This window comes from Thunnus albacares, chromosome 13, assembly GCF_914725855.1.
Source record: "Thunnus albacares chromosome 13, fThuAlb1.1, whole genome shotgun sequence".
Lineage (NCBI taxonomy): Eukaryota > Metazoa > Chordata > Actinopteri > Scombriformes > Scombridae > Thunnus > Thunnus albacares.
Genome location: NC_058118.1, coordinates 1648596 through 1676115, shown reverse-complemented (window position 1 = coordinate 1676115; position 27520 = coordinate 1648596). Strand labels below are relative to the sequence as shown.

Here is a 27520-nt window from a genome sequence, read left to right as displayed (position 1 = left end):
TTATCACACTTTAAAACATTATTCCATAGAATGTGTGGAATGTGTCGGCTCCATTCGGCTGACACATAATCAGACTAACATACTTTGATTTTCACTAAAAAAAAAAAAGGCGCTAACACCACATACCGTGCTGTTGGGCCACTCTACATCACCGCAGGAGAAATTCCCTCACCGTGACAGCCCTATATGGAATCATTAAAATATTGCCACATATAAATTCATCTTGAGATGACTACTTCCAACTGCAAGAGCAGTTTATTAGCTACATGATTTTAATTCAATTGCCAGTCTGCCACCACCACCCACACATCATCTCCATCCAGCCCACTGATGTGTCGCTATCTGCCACAGCAACAAGTGTCATCAAGTCCTCCAGCAAGAATCTATGGAAGAAGGGCTCTTATTTCCTATCTATTCATTATGCTATGGGCCATAAGTATTCAAACCCAGCAAGACTTGTCTAAGTGGGCTAATTGCATATTAGACACACAGCATTGTAGGCTACAATGACTTTGACCAGCAGTTCAGCTTTTACGTTTTTCTTTTCTTTTTTAAACACAAATACAGCCGTGTACCCTGGTGAAATGTCAGGAGGGTATAAAGGTATGAAAAAATAGATACCACCCAAGCCAAATTCATATCAGTCTTACATCACTGTATACTATTCTATTCTACTAACATATACATTATATAACCATAATCTGCAATATACAACAATATGTTTTCCAAGTCTATTTATCAGTCTATTAATTGACAAAAATTCTGACAACGTTGTTCCATTAAATGGTGAAATGAATTACTTTACTAGCTGCTTCAAAAATAAGATCACAATTTTAGCCATTTGCCTTGAAAGACAATGTCTATTTTGAGATAAAGGGGAGGCAACAGTGGGATGCTTTGTTCTCTATAGGGTGCTAGCGGTCAGTGTTTTCAACAGAGGTCACACCGCTGACCGGTCCAGTGTCCTACATAGTGTGAGGAGGTTTAGATCAGCATAGCACTTCAAAACAACTTGAAGTCTTGAGGATTAAACCCAAACTGTGATATTTTTAAACAGTAAACCGAGAAACAGTCGGGAATGTGTTTTTCAAGCTTGTGGGGTGTAAATAAAATGTGTTGTTCACACCCAGAGGGGCTTACTGACAGTCAACTATCTGCAATAGCAAAGAATGCAAGAAAAAATAGAAAAGGTGAAGAAAGTGGAGAGCAGGCAGACTGAGCCAATGGGCTGAAGCACAAGACTCTCCACTTCTCCTGATAACTACTCCTCATGTAACGTGGAATCTCCTGTGTGGCTCCTGACTAAAATACCTCTGTAAGCCCACTCCAATTTTAGACCTTCATTGTGAGATTATTTATTGTCAAGTTGTTAGTATAGAAGGGAATGTGTGCATACCTGCTATTCATGCATCCATGAGTACATAAAGGACAACAAAGACTTCTTGTTCCAACCTTAGTTCACTCATTCTGTCTGTTTCCTGAGTTGTAATTGGTGAATCAATGTTATTGACTCGCCACAAAGTCCACTCATCAGGTTTCTAGGGGCTGATTAAATGGGTGAAGGCTAAAAGTGAGTGCTAACAGAGGACTCTGGTGAGGTCAAGGGCATTTCACACAGCCAAACTACACTTGTGCTGATCTGACTAAATTTAATGGAGATGTAAAGCATGTCAGCTGTGTTTATATATATATTGCTACGTTTAAAATGACATAATTTGATAGTTGCCAAGCTCCAAACATCAGTAAGATGGAATACGTTCAATTATAAATCAGCAGTGACTGTGGCTCAGGAGGTAGAGCGGGTCGTCCACTAATCAGATGATCGCTGGTTCGATTCCCGACTCCTCCAGTCCACATGTCGAAGTGTCCTTGGGCAAGATACTGAACCCCAAAGTGCTCCCAAAGGCTGTGCCATATGTGTGTGAGTGTGTGTGCTGTGCCATACGTGTGTGAGTGTGTGTGTGAATGATTAAAACTCCTCCTAATGAGCAGGTTGGCACCTTGTATGGCTGTCTCTGCCATGAGTGTGAGTGTGAATGAGTCGATGTGACATGTAGTGTAGAGCGCTTTGAGTGGTCGGTGGTTATACAGAAAGGCACTATATAAATGCAGCCCATTACCATTTACCAACAAATTCACAAAGGTACTCCTACACTTCCCATTATACTAGGGCTACTGGGACAACTTTTTATTAAGTTATTTTCATTATTGATTGATCTGACGATTATTTCCTTGATTAATCAATTAGTTGTTTGGTCTATAAAATGTCAGAAAATTGAAAAATATCGATCACTGTTTCCGAAAGCCCAAGATACAACCTCAAACGTCTTCTTTTGTCCCAACCAACAGTCCACAACTCAAAGATATTCAGTTTACTATCATAGAAGACTAAATAAACCAGAACATTTTTACATTTGAGAAGCTGACATCAGAAAATTTTGACTCTTTTTTTCTTAAAAAAAAGACTCAAATGATTAATTGATATAACAAATAACAAGCTCTTGCTTCTACCACATCAACCATTAACCCATGCAGTGGTCTGTCACATATACTGAACCTGTCTACTGTGTGTTAGTTTTCAACAAAAGCATGAAAGAGAAGCCTCTGCTGCATTACCTCACCAAAAGGGTGTCAGAATCCAGATGAGAGAACTAAAAACAGCAACAATGGCAGAGTATCAACACACTCATGTAGGAGTGGTTTCTTCCTGTGGTTTTTTTTTTTTTCGCCCCTCTATTTTCCTCTCATGCTGAACTGCAGCACAGTACTCATCATGCCCCCGAAGCATTACATAACATGGCTATGGAGTGAAAACTGCATATCATTATGCTGTGCACATTCATTATAGAGAGCTGAATACTTGAGGTAGTAGAGCTGAATATAATATTCATAGTGTCATACGGGATCTCATGACATGAGCAATAAAGGGGGGGGAGCTTTTTAAGAGCTCAGTATGACTGCTGTACAGTGTTTTCATTATGAATCAAGGTACTTACAGAGAGCATAACTGGCCACAGTATATACAGCAGAGCTGATATCAACACTGTCAGGTCATTATGGCAAATACTCACAACAGTCCTTTACAGATCTGCTTTTCTGTGTGACACACAGCAGTCCTGTCCCATGATACCTGTATCAATAAGGAGTGGATGTTTCAAAGGCAGGAGGAAATCTAATCTTTGGTTTAGCATTGTGTGGGCTGATAATAATGTAAACCTTATATAAATCATGCTAACAGTGCATTCATACACACCTCCTGGTCCACCCCACAGTACAATATGCAATATGAACCAATCACAGTTTGGAGAAGCTGCTTAGTAAAATGTGATGTATCTCAGTTGGCACAAATCAGACCACATCATTATTTTTTGATGGATGAACTTTTTGCATTTGATTTTTCTTTTTGCAGGTACAGTAGCAACTTTCACATGGCACTATAGTCCCCCTCAAAACCATCAGAAGGTCAGAAATTAAGTGAATTAAAGAAAATATTGTCATTCCCAAAATGAATGACTGCTACTATAATGTGCAGTGTTTTTAATGTGCATTTCCACTATATCTGCATCCTTGACATCTCATTGCCTCAACATATTATATGACCGCAATTTATTTATTAGATATTTGATCCAAGTGTCAGTCACATGCACTGTATCACTGAACGAGATAAAGAATACATCAGTTTTGGTCTCTATGAGGAGGAAGCATGATTTTAGCCTGGCCCTTAGATCCACATAAGGACCCACCTACAGGGGCCATGTCCTTCCAGATCCAGTATATGGACTGGGACACAGTTCTTATGTGTCAGCCCTGCGGCAGACCAGTAACCTGTACTCTGCCTCTCCCCACTGCATGTTAGGAAAGGCTTTAGCACCTTGTGACTCACACGGAACAACCAGTATAGAAAACAAATGGATGGATGTGAAACCAGTGAAATGTCCTGTTTTCCAGTTTGTTGTGGAATATCTATCTGTAGGTCAATATCCTCAAGACAAATGATACAAGCGGGGATGAGCTACCATTTCCTTCAGGACCTCAAAGGATACCACACTCACAGGATGACAATACAAGGCAAAAAGAACTCAGAATAACATTTACTAAACTGTAACCAATGTTCAATAATACTAACACTCAGAGTGGTAAAATTGGGTTCTTTGGATAAAGTAGTCCCTCAAGGAAATCATGATCTTCTTGTCATGAGCTTTAAAAAAAAACAAAACACTTTTTTTTTCCTCGACTTGCAATTTTACCAGAAAAAAAACAACACACACACACACACATGCCTTTTATGCTCTATGTAAAGCACTTTGAATTGCCTTGTTGTTGAAATATACTATACAAATGAACTAACCTTGCCTTGCAAAATCAAGCATATTTGATCACAATAATCACAAAAAAACCTCTTGGAGGGACTAATAAAGGCTTACTTTATCAGCCATGCTGGCAGGTAGACAATTATTATTTAGACTTCCAGGCCGTTTCTTAATATCTAACTGAGCTGCACAATGGAGACACTGGACACCTGACCCACTCCAACACTACAGACTGAACCATCCAGGGAAACTCAGCTGATGTGTTCACCAATGTTAGTTGGAAATGTTGTTAAAAGATTGATTATTAATTTGATTGAAAGTCATGTGGATGCTCTTGTTTAGCTATTCCTGTGATTTTTCTTTCATGAACACTAGTTCCACCTGACTGTGTAAGCAACATGTTGATTACAGCTATTCAAAACTCCGTAGTTCTCTTTGAAAGCATAGTAATGTTCAAAAGCTTTATTTATTCTAATTGCTTTCAAAGTTAGCTGCCAAGTTACCTTCCTGTGAAAGAGCCTACTGTCAGAAGTCAGCACAGAGCTACTCATCAAGCTACTGTGAATGTTTCTGGAGAGTTAACAGCAACTGCCTTCTCATCTGTTTTTGTATGTGCATGTATGCCACAGTTGACCACAAAATGTGTTGAAAGCTGTCAGATAAACCAGAAAAACATTGGCAGCCATGAAGGGTTTGTATCTTATGTTGTAGTGATGTAGAGCAAAACAACCCCTGTCCAACCCCTGCTGTCCATCTAAGACAGACAAACTCACACACATGCAGACATAACTGCTGCCATAACACAAACAGTCATCCATTCATCCTGCACTGAAAAAGTAATGATTGTCCAAACAAACTGCAACTTCTCGCCATTTTGTTTAGTTCCCACAGCTACTATTTTTGAAAAAGAAAATCACGACCTCCATCAACAAAATGCATTTCATGTTACACTTTCTTCCCAGAGAAGGGGATCACTCCGTATGAAGCACTCTGAGTGAAGGCCAGCACACTAAGGCTGACTCCATAATGGCTTTCATGCAAAAGCAAGCGTGAATATTTCACCACGGCTTTCAGGGAATCGGCATCCTAATTGACGACAGAAGTCTCTGCTCCTTCCACGTGTGCTCTACAACATGCAAGGAAGAGAGAGGTAGATGGTCCATCTTTAGCATTTCCAGCCAGGACGGGCTGTAAATGTCTTGTTGGATGTAGACTGCAAGAGTCAGACTGTGACCTTTCTGTGATGTAAGTGGTAGGAAAGTTGTTTCTTAACGAGCAACCAGGTCACCGTTGCTTTCACTGTTGCTACCTGCATTCTGACAGCAAAAATATTTGATAAAGCTGTTATTATAACTTCAGCAGGTATAATGTTTACTTGTTAAATTTGAGATGTGTGAGATATTTTTGGAACATGCTCACTGGATTTCGGGTTTAGCACTCCACCAAGAATCCCACTGTTGAAGCACAACCTCCTTCTCCAATAATATTTACCATGTTCACCATCTCAGTTTAGCTAATTATTTGCTAATTAACACTAATTAGTGTTAGTGTTAAGTACAGCTGTGGCTGGTGGGAATGTCATTAGTTATGGAGGTATGTGGTCATAAAGTGAACAGATTTTGAACTGATGATGGTGCTAGATAGCAATTACAAATTTATCCTCTGGACACCATTGATATCTGTACCAGATTTCATAGCAATCCATCAATAAGGCTGAGAAATTTCAGTCTCCACCAAAGTGGTGGACCATCTGAGCGACCAACACACCCAGAGGTGAAGAGCCAAAAGACTAGCATGGAACACCCAGCTGAGATTAAAAAAATTACACCGAAACTACAGTTAGTTTGGTGCAACTGGCCATTTGCTATATGTCATGTCATATCGCTGTATGGGCCAGTAACTAGCGCTTTAATAAGTGTTCAAAGGAAAGTTGCCACTGAAATACCTAAAGGAAAACTATCACAACTAAAACATAATCAGCTTCCAACAACACTACTACTGCACTCAAGTACAATGGATGCATCATGTTGCTTGCTGGTATAGTTAAATGTGGATGATGTACAAATAAAAAATGCTTATGCAAAGCTCATAGCATATATATTATATGTAATAGCCTAACTACCATATATAATCCTACATTATATAGAATAATGTAAGAAATTAAAGTACAATATGTATAAAAGGAACCATAATCATTTAAGACAAAATGTTAAAACATCATATTCTCATGCACAAAAACCCTATGTTATTTTTTCATATTAGTTAAGTGGAGAAAGATAGTGTCCCTGTACAAGAACATATTTGTTACCTCGGGTAAAGAATTGCCATGAGAGATGTTTTTACAGAACGACTCCTCTCCCCAGTGATGCTATGTTGATTTTGCACAGTGAAGAGCATATAGTAAGCTGAGTGACTCTACTGTAATTTTCTCATATGAAACAATGCAGTTGAGCATCCGGATTTGTGTGTTGTATTATAATAATGCACTAATAAGCCTCTGCCACGTGGACTCCACAGCTTTTAGAAGTACTGGTTTGCTGTGTGAGAGAGTGCTGCAGCAAAACTGCGAGCCGGCTGACAGAAGTTTAACCCAACTTCTGCTGCCATATCTCAACAGACAGGCAGGTGGGATCTTTCTAGTGATGCTGACCATCAAGAAGTGAATCATACTGTCACACAAACACACTCAGACCAAACATGACAAGTCACTCTGTCAGAAGATAATAACCTAGAGTATATATAAAGTGAAAGCATCCTATGGCAACAGGGAAAAAAATATCTATTCCACTCTTTACTTCAAAGCTCAAAGCAACAAGGTGATGATGAAGTCAAAAACATGCATGCACATGGAAACATTCAGAAATAACCAACACGTAGACAGAGCTTCTTTCCTCCTGATTCACTGCATGCCTCATTCTCCCACAGTGCTCACTCTCTCTGTCTCAGTCCATGTCATCCCCTCTCTGGTCCAGTGAATCATTCATTCGTGCTGTGTCTCTTACCTTGGTGGTGACAATGCAAAGACAATCCATGCTGGCCAGACAAAAAAGGAGCTCTCAGCCTATGCTCAAATTCATCACCACTAATATCACCACTGGAGTAAAAAAAAAGCAGAAAGATGGAGAAAAAGATACCAGTGTGAAGAAGCCAAGAGGAAAGATTAAAAAAGGTAGGGTTTGCTGAAGAAGAAGAAGAAGAAAAAGAGGGGGAGGAGAAGAGGAAGAGAACACGCACGCACGCATGCACGCGCACACACACACACACACACACTCACACACGCTGGCGAGGGAGAGAAGCCACGGCGGACAGACGTTACTGCATGTGGGCCCCTTGTGAAGACTGGGAAGCCTCCTCCACAGCACTGAAGGCAATCAGGATTCCTAACGCCATCTCAGAGCGGAGCGCACGTCATCACCCAACACACATACACACTGAAGATGCTAAGCAGCTGGCCTGGCTTCCTCCAACAACCCGAAATCAATCCTTAGCTTTTCTCCCTTTCATTCATCTTCTGTCTCTTGTTTTCTTGTTCATCATCTCCTCCTCTCCTTTTCTCTCTCTCCTGTCTCCGGGCTGAGCGACTAAGCAGCGTTATGGGATGAGAGAGAGAGAGAGAGAGAGAGAGAGAGCGAGGGAAGAGAGTGAAGGACGAGCGCGTCAGCTCGGTGGAATGAATTAGATTCTCATGCTCTCTGTCTCGCTGGCTATTAGTCGCTGTGGCAGACTGCTGGAACTTAATAATAACACACTGGCTTTAATTTCATCTGCAGAGCAGTGGTGGCACTGCCCTCTGTGTGTGCGTGTGTGTGAATGTGTGTGTGTGTGTGTGTGTGTGTGTGTGTGAGGTTTGACCAGTATGGCAATTCAAGGATGCAGAACGTTTTTTAGATTCCAAACAACAACAGTGATTATGTTGTCCCCATAACAACATCATTTGCAAATGAATAAACATCTCTAGCATAAATGAACTGCATAAATGAACTGCTGAACTACCTATTGGCCAAATTATTTTCTGAATAAAAGGCCAATATTGCCTGAGCTCTCTAACAGTAATGACCCACTGAAGTTCACTCTTATTCAGTTTCAATGAGAAGCGAGCAATTTGCTTTAAAAGGTATTGTGGAATTCCAGGCAACACAGGACTGACCAGCTAGAGATCCCTCTTTTATAAGTCCCTCACATCCACATTACAGATACAATCAAAAACAAAGTGCTGCTTGGCACAAAGCCACATACATTTCTGGACAATCTTCTAGGTTGCTTTTTGCACTTGTTTGCAAACAATCAGGGTACTTGCTAGCTTGCAAGCACTGACAAACACAGTGACGAGCAAGAAGTGGACTGTTTGACAGCTGGACCATTTGTGCAGTCCATGTTTATTCGCCACAAACAGCCATATGGAAGGTTTAAAATGGCTAAATACAATAAAATGAACGAACAAACGAAAGAAAGAAAGAAAGAAAGAAAGAAAGAAAGAAACATATTTATGTATGCATTAACTATTATATTTTTTTATAGAGGGCAGCTGAGACCAGCCAATCGAAATACAAAGCACTTTAGCATGTTAGTTCCCTTTCAGTCGATGCACTTGGTACAACACATATAGTATGGGATATCACGCCCCCACGTGACCTGACTGAAGACACCTCTATTCACGCCTTTAAGACAGATGATCTGTGGTGACGTATGTGAGGCCCCACCTGCACATACATGTGGGGCCAAAAAATCTGTGGGGTCAAAAAGTTTTGGACACTACTGTATATACATCTGTCACCACAGTAATCCATCAGTTCTTACACTCTTCGCCTCGCTAAGAACACCTCTGCTGAGTCAGGCAAGCTAGCTACAGCTAGTTAGTTTCTTTAGTAGGCTACTGCCAGTTTGAAGTTAGCTTAACAGCCCATGTTGATGTTAGTCACTGGCTATCTGGTATGGGCACCAAGCCTAAACAGGTGAAGACAAAGTCTTCTGTCCACCCCTGTCCTCAGGGGTGTGGCTTCTCTTTGCACAAAAAAGACAGCACAAGGAATGTCCCGTCTGTCTGGGTATTGTCCATGCCTGGAGAGCATTGACTGAGCCCGAGGGGGGGACCTCCCCATGTCCCAGAGCATGTCCCATGCTCCTGTTACATGAGGGGGACCTCTTGTGAGAGAGAGGAGGTTGCACCCATTGGTGGTGGATCAAATATGGATTTGTTTCAGCAGGGTGGAAGTGGACCTGTTTGCCTCCAGAGCAAATACCCACTGCCTCCTGTTCTTTTCCATTATGGACCACAATGAGCCTCTGGAAATGGATGCACTAGCGCACCCATGGCCCAACATTCTCCTCTATGCATTTCCCCCAGTGGAAATGATATTGCCTGTTCTGGAGAGGGTGCGCCAGCAGGGTCTGTCCCTGATCTCGGTAGCCCCTCAGTGGCTGGAGAAGCTGTGGTATGCTTGAGGTAATCAGTCTGCTGGCGACGAGGCCCTGTCAGCTTCCTCTCCACGGGGACCTCCTCTCCCAAGCAGGAAGAGAGGTGATTCATCTGTACCCAGAACTGTGGTGTCTGCATGCCTACCTGTTGAGATGTCCAACTTAATAGCTGTCCTCGAGTGTGGTGGTAACAATCCAACGTGCAAGGGCATCATCTACTAGAAGCCTATATGCCTATAAATGGCAGGTGTTTGAGCAGTGGTGTCAGGGCCGAAATTTACTCCCACTTCGGTGCTCTCTGTTGTGGATGTTTCGACATTCCTTCTGGAGCTACTAGATAAGAGTCTCTCTTTTTCCACAATTAAGGTCTATTTGGCAACTATATCTGTCTGTTGGCACATTGGCTTTGATGGACACCAGGTGTTCATCCTCATGCCATGCGTTTCTTAAGAGGAGTCCGCTGGCTGAGGCCTGCGGTTAAATCCAGCGTCTCCTCATGGGATTTGGCTTTATTGCTTGAGGCTCTTTGTGGGCCTCCATTTGAGACCATTGACTCTGCAGATATGTTAAATTTCTTTCATACAAAATTGCACTGCTTCTTGATTTGACCTTCACAAAGCATGCTTTGTCTGTGAATCTCACTTGTACCCACTTCACTTCAGATGGTTCCAAGGTTACATTGTGGCCGAATGCGGTCTATTTACCTAGGAGTATCCCTACAGCCTATAGCTCTATGGCTTTTGAGCTCTCGAGCTTTTGTCACCCTCATTTTGCATCCAAGGAGCAGAGTAGGTTGCATCCCCTGTGTTCTGTGCATGTGCTACGTGCCTACATAGACCGCACCCAGGGTGTGTATTTATGTAACCAACTGTTTTCTGTTTTGCTAATCCGGCCAAGGGCAAGGGCCTGGCTAAACAGCGGTTTTCTCACTGGATTGTGGAGGCTATCTCCTTAACTTACAACAGCAAAGGTCTTCCGTTGCCTCATGGTGTGAGGGCACATTCGACCAGGGGCTTTGTTTAAAGGGGTATCTGCGAGTGATATCTGTGCTGTAGCCAGTTGATCATCACCACACACTTTTGTTCGGTTTTATAGTCTGGATGTAACAGCCCCTTCAGTGGCTCACCCTGTCCTTTCTGCTGGGTTTATGATGCACTAGAGGGCTGGAGGTTTGACTCTGGTTCGGTGGCTGCTCTGTGGGGTGTGAATACATGACGGATGTATATATGTGCAGGCAGGGCCTCACGTACATCACCACCGATCATCTGCCTTAAAGGCATGAACAGAGGCGTCTTCAGTCAGGTCATGCGGGGACGTGATATCTCATACTATATGTGTTGTACCTCATTCTTCTCCTTCAGGGAACAGAAGTTATAGTCATAACATTCAGTTTTTATGAGGAGGTGGATGGCTCTTTTTCTTTTTTGAGATGGAGCCACCTAGTCCATGCCAAAATCAACTGTCCAATCACAGCTTGGGGGTGTAACAATGGGCAGGGCTTATCGTCACTGATGGCAGCCATGACACACAGCCTTTCACATTACAAAAGTTTGCTGTGGCTTAAACTTGTTCTTATTATCTGTTCTATGGGTTCTCATGTTTTCAGAAGACTAGAAAGGCGCTATATAAGTGCAGTCCACTTACCCTTTACCATTTAGCTAGCGTTAGCTTCCAGTAAATACCTACTGGTTTAATGGAGAATGATAAGCCCATACTAATGCATGTCCCCAAGGTAGATATCTAGAAATGCCTGAAGGGCTGCATGTGAGACTACAGAATGGATGAATTTTGCAGTGCACAATGTTACTATTACATGAGCAGAAAGTCAAGAGGGCAAAGTTTTCTTCCAATTAAATTAATAACATACAGGGACAAAAGGACACTTACAGAAAGTCTCTTCTTACATTTTCTAATATTTAGCATTCTGTTGTGCTGCCAAAATTAAAGTTACAATAATACTTGCCACAAATCTTTAGACTTAAAGGTGGCTGTAAATAGTTAGCAGTTTGTTTTTTTCTCAAAGGAAAGCATTAATTAATAATGGATTCCAATAATGACCAGTTTTACGGTGGAGCAAAAAAAGCATAAATTTCACAAGTAAACAGTGTTTATATGTTGATATTCTGCAGCTTTATTTAGATAAACTTTTATGATAAACACTCATGTACAATTAGTCCAACCCTGTCTACATAAAAGTTCATTCAATTTTGGAAAAATGAGCAACGGTGACCACTGTGTTTGATAAAAAGTGTTTGATAAAAATTGTTCTTGCACTCACTGCAGTCAAATTGCATCTCTTCTTCTCTGCTACTGGTATTTGCCTGTGCAGTTATAAATCAAGAATATAAACAACAAACAACATTTCCTGGTTGAGCGGTCAATCCCACCCCCTCCCTCAAACCAGCTGGAAAGCCCTGCAATCACTCATGTCAAAGTTCAATCAGATTGAATTCTGTATGAAGCAAGGGCAGTGGGTCAATTCACTCCATTCCACATAGGGAAGTGAGATCTGGTCTGACTGTGCCACCACTCTACTAGTGGCTCTTTTTGACAATGCTGCATCATCATATCCCTCTTATCAAATTGATGCACCAAATATGAGTCAGATATACACAAAGACTGCAATGCACTACTGGTGATAGTAGTAATGACAGAATGAAACTAAAATCATTTGATGGTTTTCTTAACAGCTACTTATAAAACAGTGAAAGGCTGCTGTGGTGATAGTGATTGTTGCAAATGAACAACAATGACAGCAAAGTTAATTTTGGTTCAGAACGGTTGGTTGGACGTGTGGGTGCATATAAAGTGTACTATTTCAATGAGCCTTTAAGCTTGCTGTAATTTGACAATTGATGGATAACTGGATATGATCTGACAATTTATAGCTTTAGCCACAAGTGTATTACTTGAAAGTGCAATTCACCAAAAAAGACACAACACATCAGTGCTGTGTAACCCTGTGAGAGCTGCGGATTTCACTGCTGTCCAAAGCCACAGCTTCAACTACTTGCCTCCAGATGTTTATTGTCATCACACAGTGACAGAACTACTTCAAGTCCACAAGACTTGCTCACCGCTTTCATTACCAATCATTTTATGAGACACTAGAATATAACAGCAAAATACCACATAAACACCACATGGAATTGGTGTCAGAAGTCTCCAAAAACAAATGCAGCACAATCTAGAGTAATGCTCACAGACACATGATAACAGTAGCAAGAATGATTATTTCAAAGCAGGAGAAATGATCTGTGCTGTTAAAAGATGATCCAACATTTGCAATATTATAAGTAATAATAAATTATACATAAAGTAATTATAAATAATATTATTATAAGAATGTGAAAAGGGTGCATTCCCAACACAGTCCCACAAAAATTAAACCTGATTCAAGGTCTAATCAAATCAGAGCGATTGCAAACACCTGTGTGGATGTGCAGAGCCTTTAATTGGACATCAAAACATTTATATACAGCTGAGCAGGACTAATCTGGCAATTTATTTCTTCCTTTCTGAGTTGAAAAAAAGCGACTTGATAACAAAACTGATTGTAACTTATTAGAAGCCCTTTCAAAAGTGAGGGTTAATTAAACAGTACAGCAGTTTCACACATCCACTCTTAAGTAAATTAGTAAATCTAACCTTCAAGGCCTAGTTTTACTATCCATTAGAAATCAAGCCGCATATTTTGTTAAGTTTGTCATAATGAGCAGTGTAAAAGCACAGATGCATTTAACAGTCTAATGTCTCATGTCGTTACTAATGTCTGTCCTTATATTACCTTACAAAACAACCAACAGATTTCTTTTTGTAGCCACCTAGATGCATTTTAACAACCATGTATCCATCCTGCACACATAGTATAGTGTGAGACTACATTTATGTGCTAAAGTAAATACAGTAGATACAACATACAGCATGACAAGCATTTTGAAAAGGTCTGGCTCAGTCTATTAGTGCAGTATATTAAGATTCAATAACCTGTCAGGTCAGCCAGTGAGATTCCAACTTCCAGGTAACGTTAGCCACTTCAAAGTTAAAACCTTGTGTCTCTGGAGACTATAAGCCTCTGAACTTCAGCATATTTCCCCTGCTTAAACCATTCTCGTACCTGTTTGCTGCGGCAATCCTGGTGAAGAGGTGTGTTGCAGAACTTGACCTTGATAACCGCTTTCATTTGTGGACGAAGCAGCGCCCCTACACTCCCAATCTCCCGTCGTTCTTACTGAACACATTCACTCTCTCACACTCCTCCTGCCAGAGCAACAGAGCTAATCTTTTCAGGTGATGCGGCTCAGGCAGCTTCGACTTATTGCATTAGAGAGAAGGAATGCTTTAACTTCCTTTGTAAGAGCAGCTGCTCATATTTACAGACTAGGTGTGACAAATTTGGATTCGCCTGTATATATGAACAACGGTGCAGATTTCAGACAGCCTGCTGGGGGGATTTACTCAAGAGCCTGGTGTAATCTTTCACCTTGAGGCTGACCTGTACCTGACCCCAACACACTCCTCTGTTATTTTTTCACAATGAGACCAAAAATCATCAGATCTGATTTTACTCCAGCCATCTGTTTGTACTGGCTCCTTTACATTTTAATGCTATGTTGTTTGTTTACTTGGATAATAAAAAATGCAACAGATCGTCATCTTTTCAACAGATCCATCACTCACTCTCTGCTTTTCTGAACCGCACACAGACCAACAGGAAACATACATACGCTAATTACATGAACATATTGACTGACAGGAATGTTAAGTACTTGTAGATCTAATCAGTGAATCAATGAAAATTCTGCGTATTATTAACAGAAAACACAGGTGAAGGTTTATAAATATCTGTTTTCTAACAAAAAAAACTATGAAGAGGATTAGGTCCACGTGAAAAATTTGAGTTCTGAGTTTTCTGACTTTAATCTCAGAATTCTGACTTTATTCCCAGAACTCAAATACATTTTTCAAATTCTGTAAAAAAAAAAACTGAATGTATTTTTGAAGTTTGCACATTTCAAATCCTCCTGTATAGAAAAAAGAAACTGCACTAAGAAAACACATTCTGGCTCATGTTACTTTGCAATCAATTCACGTAAGATTCCCAATGTCAGCAAACCTAATTTGCACAGAAAATATTTAATTTAAATGTTAAATAAAGTAGTTCTGCACTTCCTAAATACTTTATATCATTTACTGCTCCCAAGCAAATAGGAGCAAAGATTAAACTGTCGTCTTTACTGAGACTGGTCATTCCCTGCTCTCAAGCACTTGAACTGACAGAAATTGTTTAGCTTATGTCATATCAATGATGGCCACAGGGCAGAGATATTATTGGTACTACAATATTTATTCTAGTCCCAAGCCCTAAAATCAAAGATCCTTGCTTGAACATAATATTATTTACTTTTGTGGGTTCATAGTTGTTGGGATTATGGATATAAAAGTTGCTTCTTTGAGGTGTTACAGTATAACACTGGGAAAAGATGTGTTGGGCTGACTTACACTGCAGTGTTCTATCCTGCCATGACTGATGATGAAAAGAACAGATTGTAGAATGAAGTGGACCAAAAATGATGATGAAAACACAATGGGTGGCTTGGTGTGACTTATTGCCCCAAATTAGGAGAAATATCCCAAAAACCTAATACAACTGTGCACACACCACCACACACACACACACACAGAGTGTAGAGCTTCCAGAGAGAACTCACCTCAGAGGTCTTGGCACTGCTCTCTCCCTGTTCCATCCCACTGGGCTCTGAGCTGCTCTGCTCCCTCTGCTGGGAACAACAGACAGGTGCACAAGTTACTCAACACAACCAAACTAAAAATGTAACACAAGGACCTCAAGGTACCTGCAGATACAACCAGCTTATAGTTTGAATGCCAGACCATCCAGCTAAAGTTGGCGTACTGTATGAGAGGTTTAACACTTCATTTTGAGTTGGGACAGTGAGCATTTTAATGTGGGCATTCTTACAAATGCCCACATTAAATACAAAAAGACACTATTCTCTGACATGTCAAAGGCTCTGATTGTACGTTGGTTAAATAAATCTAATGTTACTTTTGGAATTTTAAATTTTAACCAGCAAATAAAAATGTATGTAACATTTATTTTAAATGCAGTAACAGGACGCAATTGTAAGGGTTATGCAAGACCTGGCAATAACACATAGAGTCATCATTGGCTGGTCAGTCTGTCTGTTGCTTTGGTAAGTCTTTAATTAGAAGCTCGGTATCGTAAGCCTACATGTGCCGGTGGCAACAAAAATAAATCCCTGGCACACTAAGACATATTACAAACCCTTAGTACACGCAGGCTTGCTTTATCCCTCCTTCTGTTTACAGCAAGCCCTTCTGACTTAAAATACTATTTTATGTTGATTTAATCCATTCAAGAAATATAGAATTTATAATATTAAGATAAAAACTAGGCCCTAGTGCATGCCTGGAGTGAAATAATGACATGATGTGCATCAATCTTGTTCATATTGTATACTGTGTGTGTTGTAGCCATTAATGTGTTCTAACATGTCTACTGCTGTTTAAGTGCTGATAAACCTAAAACACTGCCATGATCTGCTGACAAGATAAAAAAAAGCCAAACTAAACTGGTAGAATATCTAATATACACATTAACATTACATAAAACTACATTTTTAGATAAAAAGCACTACACAAATCCAGAAAATAACTCCTTCACATTTATTCACCCATTCAGTTTTACACACTCATTCACTGCCTCTCTTATATAGTGATTGTGGAGTGATAGTGAACCCCTAAGCCACGGGGCACCCCCTCCAGTTCATTAATGGCTAGCCTATCTGCCCCCACGTGGCCATTAGAAGGCATAATAGTGTCCACAAACATGTTCACCTCAGATCATGCTGTTGCTTCCTCAGCGTACAGCGCCTCACGTGTATGATACTACTGAAAAAGTTGGGCGAATTTACTATTATAAATAAGATTTTAGAGGAGAAAAGAGGAATAACGCCATGCAGAGGTATACATTTTTACAGTTCATGAAATACTGTAGTGTTTTAAATTAAATGTACTGCTGATTCACAAGTACGACTGTGCTTAAAATCATCATAATCTGCAGATTTCACAGAATGAGATAGCACGTAATTCAGATTATTTGTTGTCTTTTTTTTTTATAAAAGGTACTAATTATCTAATCTAATTATCTTTAAACTTATCTTATTAAATAACCTCACCTCATCACCTGCTGTTTTAGTAACACTACTTACTATAAAATACTGTGTTACAAGCACCTGTGGAGCACATGCTGTTTGTCACTGTAACATAGAATATATTTAGGAACTGACTTTAACTTACAATTAGATTATCTATGATCTTATTATGTGTTACAGTATATTACTGTACATGCTTATGCAATGACTGTCAATTGTAGCAGAAAGGGTAAAATAATTATTGCACTGGTTAAAGGTACAGTGTGTAGAATTTAGTGGTATCTAGCAGAACGGACTTGGCAGAAATGGAATATAATATTCCATATTTCAAGTAGTGTCTAATAGAATTGAATAGAATCTAGAAATGTGTTAGAAGTGTTTTCGTTATCTTAGAATGAGCCCTTTATATCTACACAGGGGGTGGGTCCTCTTCCACAGAAGAAAAAACTTTAATTTGTAAAATACTAAGCATCTTATCAATACTTAGTCGGACGACAGACACTACATGTATAAACTGAAAGTGTCTACTCCGTGACGGCAGCAGCAGCAGGGTTACAGCATAGTGTAGCGGGGTGAGATGTCTGTCCTTCCTCCTGCTCTCTGCTGTAAACACACGTAGCTGTTAGCAAGCAGCTGCTGTCATGTCTCTGCGAGTCTCGGTCCTTGTTTCGGCAGAAACCCTCCCGCTCTCTGTCTGCTCAGCCTGCTCGCAATGTGTCATTATCCGGATGGCAGGTGGGTTGCTGTGTTTTTTGTTCTAAGCATAGGTCATCCTCTGGCTTGGCCCCACATCTATGTGCACCACAGATAGGCTGTATATGGAGGAGGACCCACTGGCAGCAGCCTGAAGCCCGCCGGCACTTACTTATAAGTAAGGGGAAGATCTAAAGAGCTAATGTTAAAGATCAAAGTAAGCGCTCTACAATTATTGAGCATCATCGACGAATATCTCATCTTGTAAAATGTCCAGTGTAACCAGTAACACTGGTGTTGTCATGAGTTTATTAATCGGAGGGAAAATTTTCTCACCGTGGCATCCCTACTCACTGCTAGATGCCACTAAATCTTACATACTGGTCCTTTAACAAAAGCTATCAAACTTCATGTCTCTGCAAAGTCCTGACAATATTCATGTAATTTTTCTTAACTGAACGCAGCTAATGTGATTACTTCAGTGCTTTTGTTTTCACCTTTCATGTATAACAAGACTAGGTCACAACCTAGTATGTGGCTGGACCGCATATGAAACACTAGAAAACTTTGAAACGATGGATACAGGAAGTGGCGACACATTGCGACCAAGCCCCCAGGAAGTGTGCCTGGCTTTGACTGAAGACAATTTGACATAGGGCCTTTTCAATACCATGTATGGTTAGTTTGGACTTGTATATGCGCTAGTTCAAATTTCGACTCAGGAGTACAAACTTCTGAGGACAGTATGATCATTCTGCAACTGGAACAGCAGCAGCTCAGCTTCAGCACAACTACCTGAATGTACTGTGACAAAATAATCTCAACTAAAAGCTTCACTAACACTTTTTTCTCACAAAAAAATAACCTTACTGACAGAGAGATGCAGTAAATTATGTGGTTCAGTCTGTAATGTAGCTATAATAAAATTCCAAACTGTTAGCTTAATAAAATAAAACAAAATTTAATATAAACTGATTTGTTTATTGTAATACATTTATATTAATTGAAATGTGATATCTGCACATGTAGAGCCCCAGAGGCAGCGCTGTTGTTCCGTCCAGTAATAACATGAAGCTTCACTTTACATTCAGACAAACTAATGCGGCAGCTAGATTTCTTCTGTGAGACCAACAATTATCTTCCAAAAGGAATTATATCATATATAAAAATGCTACAATGAGATATTAGAGCCAACAGTGAATCACTAAAGAGCTTCAGATCAGTTCATCGGATCATGTTCTTCCTGGGATGATGACGGACGCTGACCGGCCGATCATCTCAGGAGTACAGCGGATGAATAGTGCCACTTTAAGGATTGATAAGAGAAGGAGAAGGAGCAGTCTACCCTTCTGTCACCGCCAGACTGTGTGAAGTTTTGAATGAGATTGATTGGAACTGCAGACGAGAGACTGGCAGCAACGTTAAGGTGAGTGCGTGGAAGGAACGTTTACTGGTGGTGACGTGACAGCCGCGTATATCATAATTTGCTGTATAAAAATACGTCTACTAAGTGCGTTCGAACTTGATATGTCAGTTTGAAACCATGTGATACACATGTCATCTCCATGTACATCGCCTGAATGAAGGCGATGAAGGATTTTAGTCATTGGATATCTGGATCTTAAGTTACCAAAGAAACAAGCTGAGCAAACTTTAGCAGCAGCTCAGCTAACAGCCCCTCCCAGACATCCTCTTTCTGCCAAACAGTGTTGGAGAAACACTGATTTTTTAAGTGAAACTGCTTTATTTAGTGTTTTCACTGGTTTTAATCCCTGTGTGCCTTTGTTTTGGAGAGGAGGAGACCTCTGCGGATAATTCAGCTTCTGGTAAAGACCTGCTGAGCATCTGTATCTTAAGTTGTCAGGGAAACAAGCTGAGCAAACGTTTACAACAGCTCGGCTCGCAACCCCTACCAAACGTCCTGTGTCCACCGGACGGCGTTGGAGAAACACTGAATTTTTACGTGAAACTGCTTTATTCAGTGTTTTTACCTGTTTTAAATCACCAGATCTGATTGTTTTGGGAGGGGGAGACAGATAATTCGGCTCCTGGTAAAAACATCCTGAACGATGACCACTGAAGTAATCCTACCCCAGAGAAGCTGGTTGTTTAACAATGAAGACAAAAACTCCCATGATCCCACACTACTTCACAATGTCATCACACTCCATCTTTTGTTATTGTTTTGACTGAGAGACCCCTAGCAGCAGAAATTACATATTGTGCATTTAACTATTTCATTTGTGCCTTTCATTTGTTTCATTTGTGAAAAGCAAACAATAAAGAAAGAAAGAAAGACAGAAAGAAAGAAAGAAAGAACTCCACTCGGCCCCCTGCTTGTATATCACGGCTCCCGTAGCATCTCTTCTTCTTCTTTGTTCCTGTAGCAGCTCGACTTCCTCTCCTCACCTCTTGCTGTCAGTCTCTCGTGTGTGTAGAAAAATGGATTAGGAGAGATTAGTTGTTGAGGTTGACAAACATCCGGAGCTATACAGCCCGCAATCGCATCAGACAACTACAACAGGCAACTCACCCACAGTATTTTGTTGTCCCGCACTGTGTGGGGTCTATGTGGTGCTGTTGTAAGAGGTGAGTTAAGATTAAGGATACTTTTGGTATGTTTTATATATTTTTTCACTTACCTACCACAACTCTCAAATACTTTTAATGCAGTTAATATCAAGTTAATCATTAAAGCTAAGTGTAAATGACCCCAATACAGTGTGTTTTATGTGTATGATGGATCCTCTTTTTTCACGTATATGTCACACGATAGTCTCCTTCGATAGGTAATCGTGGCACTATCCACTCGCTAGCAGCCCAACTCCTGGGCTGCTAGCTGCTGAAATGAGAGATACAGTATGTCCCGGATTGCACCATCTGGAGTTAACAAGCACGACAAGTCCCCCTCCTTTCTTCTTACAGCTCGTGGTGGTGTCTCTATCCACACAAACCGTGTGGAATCCGGGGATAGTCACATTTAAGTCAGGTATCCGTTTGCGTAGCCACATCTCTTTGTACTACTACTCTTTGTACTCCCTCTGAATTGGTGTGAAACGCATTCTGGGATATATAGCTTCGGCCACCTTTGGCCAGTCAATGATGTAACTTCATCACTCAGTTAGTCAGTGATGGACAGACATTCAAGTTTGTAGGGCTGGCTTTGCTGTTGTGGTCCAGTGAAAAATCAACCAAAAACCCTTCAAACTGCCAACACGTCCCTGTGAATTAATTTTGATGGGGGCATCTGCCATCTCATTATTTGACAGGACATTTGCCTAATCTTCAGAGGACTGATTGTGGTAAGACAACAGGGGATATAACAGCAGTGTACTGATGACCTCATGGCGGGGTCTTCAGTCTCTGAGGACTCTTCTAATCCCCTTCACTTATCCCTATCCTGGTACTACTGGATGACCTCAGCAAAGTGGTTTAGCAGCTCCTGCTGTTACAGAAGGGTTATTTGGAAAGCTTTTAAGACCTTGTACACATTATATGTTAGGAAATACATATTCATGTCCCTTATAATCAATTCTTTACTGTTACTGCAGAAAGGGACAGGTATGACGCACAAGGTTTGACTGCGTAGACAAATAGGATTACAAGTGGATTACCAAACTGGTTGGTTCAATTCCAAGTCAAACATGCTATTAGCAACACGCCTGGTGTGCACAGACCCACAGGTCTATACTCACACTGACCGAGGGTTTCCTTCATCCAACAAGCAAAAACAAACACTGTATCATACAAGGAATTACATCTTATTACAACTGCAGACCTCACAAGGTACCGACCTACATTTCAACTGACATGTTTTTATGTCATGATTTTTCTTTGACCTACTGTTGCAGTGATTGGTGTGTTAGAATAATCAGACACAGCCTTCACCCTAACCAGAGTCTGTAACAAAATTTAGTGTAGTATGATGAAAAGGCACATGCCAAACAGATAGAGAGAAACATATTCGACATGCTGTAAATTTGATGGTTGTCATATTGAGGACGCTTCTACACCTTTCATCTTTTTGCTGATGGATATTTTGAAGGGTCGACCCCTTGAGGAGATCACACAGGCACAGAAAAATTACTGCAATAGAGTGGGAAAAATATGAGGTGGCTGACAGCCATCAGTCAACCATATCTATTTGTTCTTGTATTTTATTTTGGCTATTTTAGTGCTTTCTCATTTTGTAGGGACTGACACCAAAGCATGACTTGCTGATAATGGCTCAGAAAGATGAAGAATATTTCTAAAATGGTGATCTGTTGACTTTTACTTCAGAAACTACAAACAATAAGTAACAGCAACACTAACCGACTATCATCCTTAATGCCAATAGCTTACTGTAGTGTATGATATAGAGGTGCAACGGATCACAAAACTCACGGTTCGGATCATATCATGATCGGATCATTGTTCGGATCAGCCGAAAAAAAAGAGGGAGACAAATAAAACTTTGTTTTCCATATATTCTGTAAAACACGTACAGCATGGAACTTTTGCCCATGGCCTTAAATGAAAACAACATTCAAGATGTCCAATGTTTAAATAAAATCTTAAATATATAAAATAGTCAAGGCTCAATTGTTAAATGAAATTGCAATATGAAGCATGATACCTTCTTCCTTTAAACATGGTAGTGAATGGAACAACAGCCTCTGTCCACATCATCAAAACTTGATGATAACTTACAAACATGAACACACGTCTTGTCCTGCAGTTTAGTTTAGCAGTTTAGCTACAAAACAAACATTCACATGGGAAAAGTGCACCGCTAGCATCAGTTAGCAGCTAGATAGTTAATTAGCTGCTCAGCTGCAGCACATTAAACAGCATGTAAACATACCTGCAGATATCACTACGGACCTGTTAAATGCTGGTTTGGTCCCTGTTAGCGATGTGCTGTCTGTCCATGACTTGTATTTATAGCAGTTTGTTTACTTTGTCTTAAATGAGACATTACATTTTGTAATTAATCCGCGGTTCACTTGCGATCCATACAGATCATGGATCAACTACGATCCATTGCACCCCTAGTATGATACTAACAATTTTATTTTAACTTCAAGACCAAAATAAAGACCAATTCATCATCATATTGTAAGAGGCATAAAGAACTACATTATAGACAGAGCAAAGTTTTTCTTGGTAATTCTTGGTCATTTTTTCTTGGTAAAGTAGCCAAAGCTACTGTACATTTTGATTCAACTTCATGCTTTTTTAGTCCTTCATGGCCCTTAACCATTCAGCACCCTCTATTCATTCCCCTTAATTAGAATGTCACAGTGTGAGCATGTTCGCATGCATCAAGTCTCTCCCTCTCTCACTCACACAAACACACACACACACACACAAACACACACACATGCTGTCTCTCTCAATTTAGCCACTTCAACAAAAAGCACCTTTGTTCTTTCCAACTGTAAATACATTGAGCTGATACATGACAGGACCTGCACAGTTAGTCACAGTCCTCCCTCCTGGTCTACCCTGCATTACAACTGCAAATATGATGAAAGCCATGTGAATTTGGGATCTCTCATGTTTATATTTAGTTGATGAAGGTTCTTGGGGTGTAATGTTTAAAAGAGTCAAATGAACACTGAGAATGTCCTATGCCAACCATGATCTGTGTAGATAACGACATCATATGAGCCAACCCACCCTCCTTTGTTTGATCTAACCCACTGTGCTCTGTGTATGTCAGGTGTCACAAACCCCTCACTGGGCTCCCTTAAAATACACCAGAGCCATTCCCTAACACACAGCAAATGAGTGAACTGCAAAAGGGCACAAACAAATAAACAACATGGACTGTAAATGTCAGCGAGTGATAAGAGCAAAGCCAGTTTTGGTAAAAGAACACCTGTTTTATTTCTATTTTTGTAATACTTTGCAGGTCAACTTCACCTCTAAACTGCTGCTCTTGGACTGAATTTTACCTCAGGATTTTTTTTATCCTGAAGATAAAGCTAATCTTCTGGCCACAGCAGATCCACACTACTCCTCTCCCCATAGATATATTACACTATATATAGTAAACCATGAAAGAAAAGCTCTATTCACTTGTCAAACATATCTTAACTGCTTTATTATTTTTAATGTAGGCCCATTTTAAGGCAACGTGTAAACTGCTGTGAAAAAATATAATTATTCAGACTTGGTATGAGCAGATAATCAATATCAATCAATATCGATTAGATCGAGATCTGAGGGGGAAAGAAACAATATAGCAGGTGCACTTATTTCTCTTATTAGAAATAGCTTATAATGCCTAGAAATCTCCTATTGGCAATATGGCCACAATATTGTGTGAGGGTGAGTATCATACGGAAACACTTTCTTGATAACACCCTATTTATCAAATCCTTGTTCATGACTTCAGTTTGGCTTTCTTAGAACTCTTGTACCATGATTCAACAAACCTCAGTGGGTTTTTCATCAACCTGGAAGAGATGAGGCTGGTTTGTTTACAGGCTTTGGCCCTATAGGGAGCCAATTATTGCTTCTCAACTAAAACTGCACCCTTTGAAACAAATGTTTCCAAGCACAACTAGTAGACTTTTGAAGTTCTTCACTGTACTAAGCTGACACAGGATCGAGCAATACTTACTTGGGTTTAAATGTTATGTTAGATTAAGTAACCGTGGTGTTTGAGATTTCCTAATGAAATGGTAAAATCACTCTATGTACACATAAACATATTATTTATGTATTAATAATATATAATGTACAATTTAATAGTATTAATGATATACAGTAAAACAAATATCAATAAAGTATTATCACATCAAACCAAAGGTAATTTAAGACAATTCAAATACCAGTTAGCACACAGGTCAATTAAACAATAAGAATGGCACAGACAGAGGTATTGTGACTTTTAGTCTCTAATATGGGTTAAGCTCAAAAAACACTGGCTCCTACATTTCCCATGATGCAACTCAATGATGTCTTCTATAGAATTGCAAAGTGGAAGGAGCTATTTCAGGTGCCACTGGTTCCAAAAGTATAAATCCCAGTCCCAAAAGGTACAAGACTGTGCATATATGAACTTCATGGTAGGAGAAAATTTGGTCACGCGCACCACCAGCTGAAGATTACACTGTTAAGAAAACAGATTTTATAATCTGAAGATTAAATCTGTTAAAATATGTGAACTTTTGATAAATTCAGCAACTATGGCACCGCTTTTTGTTTACAACTGCAACAACAAAGCTTTTGAAATCACTACTGCTCTGATTTGTGCCTTATTGTAGTAGTAATTTAGCATGATTTCTTAGATATGAAGTTGAAATAATTGAAACTGGTAGTCAGAACATAAACCTGAAGGACTGCAATATTATGCAGGAGAGTTCTATCTTCCTATGTTAAGTAATATTGACTTCTTTAAACAATATGAATAAAAGAAATATTGGAATACAGAACACTTCCGGAAGCAGCAGCCCCTACTTCACATCTCTATTTGACCCTCCTTGCCTCCTAAATACCTACTTCGTTTAAAGCCCACACCTTCAGTTTGTAACCTCAACTTCCTGTTGAAAAGTTTCAAGCCCAATCCACCCTCATGACGTTACACAACTATTTTCACAGGCTGTAGTTTTGGTTGTGTAAATTGAATTTCATGTGCAACATCAGTGGAGTGCCTCTTTAAAGTAATGAAGAACTGCAATAGTTTCAGAATTAGTTTGACTTATTAATATGCCAATGCACATCTTCATGTATCTTCCTGACTGACGGAACTTTACTTCTGTCATTTCATTAGAAAGTGTAACACTTGTTAATACATGTCATAAACTAAATGTAAACTGTAAACCAGGACATCTCCATGCAGTGATGTGGTGGTTTATTTAAAGACTTTGACCCTCAACCTGTCTGCTGTCTGTATGAAATGTCTCCACCTGCTTTGCGTCTGCACTTTTTGAATGGCTTCAGCAGACAGCCTAGTCATATAGAGAGTCCAGTTTTTGCTGGGCTGATAGACTGTGTCAGAGACTCACCTCCTCCACTGGACAGGCAGAGTGTGCAAGCTCAGAGTTTGGTACAGAAACACTCTTCTCCCACTTGTCTGCCATGTGGTTGACCTCCTCCAGCTTTTGCTCGCAGCTCTTTTGTGTGTTAAGCAGTGTCACTTCATAGAACTCCTGGATATCTGTGGAAATATAGATATTACATGACTCAGGTTAACTTCTCCACAGACTGAAGAGTCTGAGTGAAACAAGTGATGTGGATACCAGTTTAACCTAACTCTGTGCTGCAGCAATTACAATGTCCTTTAGAAACAGTGAAACTGATTCTCACTGTTCAGTACCACTATCACTGCCCAAGGTTAAATTCTTTATTTGCATTCATCAGTTCACATACCATAAAAAAAATGTGCATTTTCAAGTTTGCTTATCACAATAAAGCAAACTTGAATATGTGGTTGAGGTTCTTACATACACATAATACAAATACACTGCTATTTTAAACAAAAAACATCAGGGTTATTTTTAGAAGTTATGTTACACCTGGTGTTACAACTGGTGATGCTGTTACGCAATTGTTTTTTTAACCAGGACTAAGAAAAATGAACACATCAAACCTGTTCTTAAATCCTTGCATTGGCTTCCAGTAAATGCTAGAATTGATTTTACAGTCTCTTACTCGTCTACAAGGCACTGAATGGCCCTGCTCCCAGTTATATTAAGGAACTGCTTGTGCCTTATGAACCAACAAGAAGCCTCAGATCATCAGCCAGTGGTCTCCTTGTTGTCTCCCGTGTGCGCTCTAAGGCAGGAGAAGCTGTATTCAGCTATTATGTTCCATACAGATGGAATGCCCTTCCAAGTGATATTAGAGATGCCCCAACACTTGGCTCCTTTAAAAGTAGACTTCAAACATTTCTGTGTACTCTTGTGTTGAAATAGGTTGAACAACTGTTCACTCCTATTTCAGCTGCATTTTTAGCTGAATAATTTATATACACTGTCTGCTCCGGTTTTAACTCAATTATTATGTATTATTATGCATATCCATTTATGCAAGCATATGTTTACTTGCTTTTAAATGGTGAAATGTATGCTTTTTTAAATGTCTTTATAATTGTATTACTCTTGCCTTTGTGAAGCACATTGTGTTGCTTTCTGTATGAACTGTGCTATATAAATAAATTTGACTTGACTTGACTTGACATACTTCCAGTAGAGTGTGTGGAAGTTCATCAGAGCTCAATGGGCTATTCTTGATTAATAGGATCTCCCACCACTCATGCAAATACCAATACTGTCCATGGCACTGTCCAGCTCCTGTGATTGTTGAGGTAAAAGTAGAAAAGGTTCAACCGAACAGTATTCCAGTTACAGTCAGATGACAGTAAAAAAACACACATTCAGGAGTTGAGAAGAGAAATAAAAAGCAATTAAATCCAGTTATCTAGAATCACCTAGGTTTAATTTAGGCTATTTAAAAGAGAAACAATATGATATTTTAAATGGTTTCTAACTTTTTTTAAGAATGGAACATATTTCTCAAAATCTTTGATAATGAATATGATATTATTCATCGTGACAGTGACAGATATGCGATATTATTCATATCAGTCACATGAAGAAGAACAGATTAATTGTTACTTGATAACCATATAAGAAGGTTCTGACACTGCCATAAGTTAGTGTTTGGATATTAATAATGATATAGAAACTGAACTTTCTTTATTGTCAGTCTTAAAACCAGCCAATACGCGCACTACCGCCTACAACTGGACTGGTGTTGTGCAATACTGTGGTGAATTGTGGGATACACTTGGCTCTGAATATCTCTTGGAAGTGGTATTAGGAGAAGTGTGCATCAAGTGTGAGTTAAGTGTCTGTGTGTTGGTATATTTTGGATGTGGGACACACTTGCCTACTACCTGGCAGTGCATGA

The 27520-nt window shown here is 39.9% G+C and overlaps 1 protein-coding gene across 19 annotated transcripts in view; it reads right to left on the bottom strand.

Annotated features, from left to right (window-relative positions):
- dlg2 (discs, large homolog 2 (Drosophila)) overlaps positions 1-27520 on the bottom strand; it is a 182547-nt gene that overhangs the window by 127223 nt on the left and 27804 nt on the right. For 16 of the 19 annotated variants that reach the window (XM_044369687.1, XM_044369686.1, XM_044369692.1 and 13 more), the window contains 2 exons: positions 25615-25766; positions 15437-15505 (listed from right to left, as the gene is read on the bottom strand). In XM_044369687.1, coding sequence (XP_044225622.1) covers positions 15437-15505; positions 25615-25766 — 221 coding nt within the window. Of the gene's footprint in view, positions 1-7312; positions 7411-7584; positions 7853-15436; positions 15506-25614; positions 25767-27520 lie in introns of those variants that run through there. The other 3 variants (XM_044369689.1, XM_044369704.1, XM_044369703.1) reach the window with 3 other exon arrangements.